The sequence below is a fragment of the Rhincodon typus genome, chromosome 38, assembly GCF_021869965.1.
Source record: "Rhincodon typus isolate 14 chromosome 38, sRhiTyp1.1, whole genome shotgun sequence".
In the NCBI taxonomy this organism is placed as follows: domain Eukaryota; kingdom Metazoa; phylum Chordata; class Chondrichthyes; order Orectolobiformes; family Rhincodontidae; genus Rhincodon; species Rhincodon typus.
The window spans coordinates 18493915-18500774 of record NC_063369.1 but is presented as its reverse complement, the minus strand read 5'-3'; the positions used below and the strand labels follow the sequence as shown (position 1 = coordinate 18500774).

The 6860-nt window shown below is 50.0% G+C and overlaps 1 protein-coding gene across 1 annotated transcript in view; it reads right to left on the bottom strand.

Moving 5' to 3' along the window:
* The window catches only part of LOC109920494 (rho GTPase-activating protein SYDE1-like), a 60802-nt gene that overhangs the window by 25493 nt on the left and 28449 nt on the right, over positions 1 to 6860 (bottom strand). The window contains exon 2 of the mRNA XM_048617761.1: positions 3619 to 4215. Coding sequence (XP_048473718.1) covers positions 3619 to 4215 — 597 coding nt within the window. The remainder of the gene's footprint in view (positions 1 to 3618; positions 4216 to 6860) is intronic.

Sequence of the window (6860 nt, the reverse complement as noted above, 5' to 3'; positions counted from 1 at the left end):
TGGGGAGAGGGTAGGGATTGGTGAGGCATGCAGGGGTGAGGATTGGGAAGGGGCTGGGGTTTGGTGAAGGGTGAGGGGTGTGGGGTGAGAGTGAGGGGTGTGGGGGTGGGGCGGGGGTGAGGATTGGGGCAGGTTGCGGGGGTGAGGGGTTGGTGGTGGGGAGTGCAGGGGTGAGGACTGGGGAAGGGTGTGGGGATTTGTAATGGTAAGGGGTGTGGGGTGGGGGTGAGAATTAGGGCAGGGTGCGGGGGTGAGGGGTGCGGTGGTGAGGGGTGCAGGGGTGGGGTGAGGATTGTGGTGGGTTGTGGGGATTGGTAAGGGTGATGGGTGTGGGGTGGGGGTGAGAATTAGGGCAGGGTGCGGGATGAGGGGTGCGGGATGAGGGGTGCGGTGGTGAGGGGTCCAGAGGTGGGGGTGAGGATTGGGGCAAGGTGCAGGGATTGGTGAGGGTGAGGGATGTGGGGGTGGGGGGGAGGATGGGGCGGGGGGTGGGGATTGGTGAGGGGTTGGGGGGAGGGGGGTGAGGATTGGGGCGAGATATGGGGATTGGTGAGGGTGAGGGGTGCCGGGGTAAGGATTGGTGCAGGATTGAGGTGGTGAGTGATGTGGGTTCGGCTGTGAGTTTAATAACTATAAACTGAGTCACATATAGGGTTGTTTCTTGGCTGGTGATGATAAATCTTCAGGAATGTGAATTCAGGTTTTTAAAGAAAGCTGTGAATGGATCCTGATGCAGGTAAAAGTGACCCTGCAGCTGTGGGACTTGGTGGGGGGGGAACGATGAGCGAGTGGATTAGGAATACAATGACCCAAACTAATGCTCCAGATACCTGGCTTGGCAAATTCACCATGGCAACCAGCAATTTGAAATCCAGTCATTTAATAAACATGGAACAAACACCTAGCTTCATTAATGGCCATGAATCTATTCGACTGACAGATTACCCTTGTCCTTCACTAACTGTAAGGATACAGGATGGGCCATTGAGGAATGAGATGAGGGGAAATGTCTTCATCCAGACAGCGGTGAACCTGTGGAGTTCACTGCCGCACGAAACTGCTGAGGCCAAAACATTGAAGAATTTCAAGAAAGATGCATTTATAATTCTCAGGACTAAAAGGATGAAAGGGTACGGGGGCACAAGCATGACCAGGGGACTGAGTTGGACGATCAGTGATAACCTTACTGAGTGGCAGAGCATGACCAGGGGACTGAGTTGGACGATCAGTGATAACCATACTGAGTGGCAGAGCAGGGCTGAATGGCCTACTCCTGCTCTTATATTTCTATTAGCCAGTGGGCCAAGGAGTGGCAGATGGAGTTTAATTCAGATAAAGGCAAGGTGTTGCATTTTGATAAGCCAAACCAAGGCAGTGCTTACACAGTTAATGGTCAGACCTTGGGTAATGTGGTCGAACAGAGCGACCTAGGGGTTCAGGTACATAGTACTCTGAAAGTGCTGTCACAGGTAGACAGGTGGTGAAGAAGGCGTATGGTAGCTTGCCTTCATTGGTCGGAACATTCTGTACAGGAGTTGGGACGTCATGTCACGGTTGTACAATGCATTGGTGAGGCCACATTTGGAGGACTGTGTACAGCTCTGGTCGCTCTGCTATAGGAAGGATGTTGTTAAACTAGAAAGGGCACAGAAAAGATTTACAAGGATGTTACCGGGACTAGAGGGTTTCAGCTTTAGGGGGAGGCTGTATAGGCAGGGGATTTTTTTCCCTGGATTGTCGGAGGCTGAGAGGTGACGTTATAGAGGTTTATAAAATCATGAGGGGTATGCATTGGGTAAATAGATAAGGTCTTTTCCCCAGGGTGGGGGTGTCCAAAACTAGAAGGGCATAGGTTTAAGGTAAGAGGGGAAAGATTTAAAAAAGTGACCTAAGTGGCAACTTCTTCACACAGAAGGTGGTACGTATATGGAATGAGCTGCCAGAGGAATTGCTCGATGCAGGTACAGTTGCAATATTCAAAAGACATCTGGACAGGTACATGAATAGGAAAGGTTGAGAGGGAATATGGGGCAAGCGCAGGCAAGTGGGGCTAGTTCAGTTCAGAAAACTTGGTCGGCATGGACGAATTGGATGGAAGGATCTGTTTCCATGCTGAACGTTTCTATTCTAAAGTCCTTTAGGGAAGGAAATTTACCTGGTGTGGCCTCTATGTGACTCCAGACCCACAGCTCTGAAGCTCTGAGATGGCCTCTCAGTCCACTCAAGATGCACCCAGCTGCTACTGAAGTAAACACCTTGGGCGCACCCACACCCTATATAGTGCAGTGGCTCAAAATACCAACTCTCAACCACAGCCTCGGGATAGATGGCAGACATTCACATCCTACAAACGAACAGGGATGACCCCAGGGGGAAGGAAAGCTTCTGCCCTTATCCCTTACCTGGAGCCAGCCAAGATGTGGCCCCGTCCCCTCCTCAAACATAAGAACATAAGAACTCGGAGCAGGAGTGGGCCATCCAGCCCCCTAGAGCCTGCCCCGCCATTTAATAAGATCATGGCTGATCTTTGAGACTCTGCTCCACTTACTCGCCTGCTCACCATAACCCTTAATTCCTTTACTGTTCAAAAATTTATCTAGCGAGGTAGCTTCAACCGCTTCACTGGGCAGGGAATTCTACAGATTCACAACTCTTTGGGTGAAGAAGTTCCTCCTGACCTCAGTCCTACATCTGCTTCCCTTTATGTTGAGGCGATGCCCCCTAGTCCTAGTGGCTGACTCCTGACTGATTGGTAAGAGACCACCCACACAGGAGAGGAACAGTGTTCAACAGCGGCAGTTCCCCAGACAGTAAACACCAGGGAGGTGATGGCCCAGTGGTATCATCACTAGACTATTAATCCCGAGACCAAGGTAATGCTCTGGGGACGTGTTCAAATCCCACCGTGGCAGATGGTGGAACTTGAATTCAATTAAAATCTGGAATTGAGAGTCTAATGATGGCCGTGAATCCATTGTCACTGCCTCACAGGGCACCCAGTTCAATTCTATCCTCGGGCGACTGTCTGTGTGGAGTTTGCACATTCGCCCCGTGTCTGCGTGGGTTTCCTCCGGGTGCTCCGGTTTCCTCCCACAGTCCAAAGATGTGCAGGTTAGAGCGGATTGGCCTTGCTAAGTTGCCCCATAGTATCCAGGGACATACAGGGTAGGTGGGTTAGCCACACAGAGAAATGCAGGGTTACGGGATAGGGTGTTTGGGGGGGCATCCAGGTGGGATATTCTTCGGAGGATTGGTGGGCCAAATGGCCTGCTTCCACACTGTAGGGATTCCATGAATTGTCAGAAAAACCCATCTGGTTCACTAATGTCGTTTAAGGAAGAAAATTACACATGACTCCAGACCCACAGCAATGTGGTTGACTTTTATCTGTCCTCTGGGCAATTGGGGATGGACAATGAATGCTGGCCTGGCCAGAGACACCCACATCCCATGAATAAGAAAAGGTCATCCCAACGATGCCCACCAGTTATTGATGGATGTGAAGGGAATGTTGTTGTGGCCAACACTGGCCCCAGATAAAGTTGTGGAGAAGACATCTCAAGCGGGAATTGTGTGCCCGGGTTATTGGGGAACAAATGGGCAGGAGTTACTGCTCACCTGAGAGTTTCTGTGCACTGCTCCCTGCCTGGCCCCCACTCCACGACACACAAGCCATTGGCACCGAGGGCGAGGGTTGATGGGTGGATGGGGGCGATGACTTGGCAGCACACCTCGCTGCCCGCTGATCCTGCACCGTGTCCATGCCACCTGGCACAACCTCGACACCGCTGTGCTGCCTCACCCTGTCGCTAGGAGGGGGCCCAGCCCCCGTTGGAGAGGGCACCTCCACGTACCACTGTGCTCGGCTGGTCTTTGGTCTCCAGGGTAGCCGCATCAGGTGGCCATCCTCCGGGATGGGGTTGTACCAGATCTCACCCTCCTCCGAGGCGCCCTGGGTCCTTGAGGTTTCACTGGCGCCTGGAGCCTGGATGGTCCGCGATGCCAGGCTGACAGGGGACAAGGCAGAGCCACCATAATCCACACGACCGCTGGCAATGGTCTGGGATTCACCCGAGGATGGCAGCCACTCACTGGGCCTCTCACGCACATCCGCTGAGTCCATTCCACTGGTTTGTATCTCACTGGCCTCCTGCCTGGGATCCTGGACTGCTTCTGGATACGCAGCACCTGGCGATTTTTCCGAAACATCGGATTCTGAATAAAAACAAAACGAAACAAAGGCTCTGAAGTAATCCAATGACTAGAATAAGGAACATTCGGGGTAGAAAATTGCAACATTGAAGAGGGAAGAGAAATAATATGTACAAATCTATTGGCTCAGATTCTGAACTTTGCAATAAACCTCCCCCTCTATTCTTTTAAACTGAAAGTAAAGTTGGCTTAACACTGTCCCCATCAAATACTCCCGACGTGGACAGCATGGGGTTAGATACAAAGGTCAAATAAAAACTTATAATCCTGACAAACACCGGGTCTCCCAAAGCACTTTACAGCTGATGGAGTGCCTTATGAACCGTAGTCACTTGTCTAAACACAGCAGCCAATTTGCACACAGCAAGATCCCGCAAGCCAGGAGGGTCGGGGTTGGGGCCTGCCTTGATCCTCCTCAAAACAGAGCCGTGGGATCTTTGCGTGCAGCTGAGCCAGGCAGACGGGCCCACAGTTTCGATGTCTCACCTGAAGAGATGACAGGCCCTTTCCAGCAATGCAGCAGACCCTCCACACCCCAAGGGAACCACACCCTTCAGCCCTGGAGCGGGGGCTCTAATTCACAACCCTGTGTCTCAGAGGCAGGAATGCTATTGACTGAGCCGCTGGATTGCAGGCAGTGCTGGAGGATGGACAAGACACTGGCTTTCATTGAACACTTGTGGGGGTGAGGTGGAAGGGGCTGTTACAGATACCTCCTCCTGTCTTTCCCAATCCTTGAGAAAGCCAGCCTTTGTTCACAAGTCCCCATTAACCATGCACAATAGGCAAAGTGACACATCCAGCAAGTTTAATTAAACACAGGATTGTGGACTCGGTAAATCTCACCTAAACCCAAGAGCCAGAACACAGACATCGGAAAGACAGCAGATTTGAAAGGTGCAGAGTAGTGTGTGAGGGATAAAGCCTGCATGAGTGGCTTATTCCCTCTGATCTGTAGAAGGATCACCGAACCCAAAATATTAACTCTGATTTCTCTCCACAGATGCTGCCAAACCCACTGAGATTTTCCAGCACAGTTTCTGGTTTTGTTTCAGATTTCCAGCATCTGCAGTTCTTTTGGGGTTTTTTTTTCATTCGTCTGGTGAGAGTACCAGGATTTGTAAACTGGCCAAGCAAGCTGCAATGTCTCAAACTGCACACAGCAAGACAGCGCTTAACCCAGCTTCGAGCCTGATTCCTCACTGGGAGGTCAAAACTGGAAAACACTTGAGTTATGACGGAACTTCTCTGCAAAGGTTTGGTTGAAATAAAAGCAACCTGGGATCAGGATAAACCCAGAGGCTGCATCTTGTTACATCTCAACGGGGTAGTGTGCTGGAAATCAAACCTTGCTATTCCCAGAAGTTACAGATTTTAAAATAAGCCCACAAAATTCCCACAAATTACCCGACTGTCAGACCCAGGTTAATGGAAAGAACTGACCTGGTTTCTGTACTAAACAATTAAAATTTATTAAAAGCAATTAGACTTTAGCTCCAGGTAAACAGTTATAAACTGTCAGCATTATAACAGGATAAACTAAAACTCGAGTTAGCAATGCCGTGTCAATAGTGTGACATATCTAACCTCCAGACTAATCTGGAAACTGTCATTGTGATTTCATCGAGCTCGAAACACAGGGAGAGGAACTATGCTGTTTTTATTTGTGTCTTTTTAAGCTCAAGCACAAATTAGCAGGAGGAGGGGAGAACGGAGGGAGGGATGATTGGAATGGTATGGGGAGAGAAAGGAACAGAGCAGCAGACGCTGGGTACAAATACACCAATGTTCCACATGCAGGAAAGTTCAGTGAAAGCTCAGGGGCACAGAATTTGATGCAAACTCGAAAATCATTCGGTTAATTCCAGCCTTTCCAGGAATAGATGAGTCACATTCTAACTCTTCACCAATTCTAAACTGGGCCCTAAATTGAAGATACACAAGCTGCCAAACTTCGACCAGATGGAGCAGGAATTCTCAAACGCTCCGAGACTTCAAACAGGTTTTGTTCGGCTCTTGAAGAAAAATCCCAAGAGTCAGGCAATATAATTCCCAGCTTTTTTATTAAATAATAGAAGCTTTCTTGCAGCCTCAAATCCCTTGTGGATTAAAGGTTGGTGGTGAGAACTAACGTGCTGTTCTGGAGTGACAGTATATTAAACTGGATCAGGAGAAACATTAGAGCCAAGGGTTAGAGACTTCAGATGGCTAGCAAAGAGAAAGAGGACAGAGTGGGCAGTGTTCCACAATCAACCAGCAAATCCTAAAACATAGGTGAATGACATCTTTCCATTACTGCGCTCACGCAGCAACTTCACAATCCCCATTACACCCCGCCCTGTTACAGTGTACAGTACAGATCTACCGCCCCCCATTACACCCCGCCCCATTAGAATACAGTACAGATCAACCCCCCCATTACACCCCGCCCTGTTACAGTGTACAGTACAGATCTACCCCTCCTAATATACCTCGCCCCCTTACAGTGTACAGTACAGATCTACCCCCCATTACACCCTGCCCCGTTACAGAGTACAGTACAGATCTACCGCCCCCCATTACACCCTGCCCTGTTACAGTGTACAGTACAGATCTACCCCCCCATTACACCCTGCCCTGTTAGTGTACAGTACAGATCTACCCCCCCC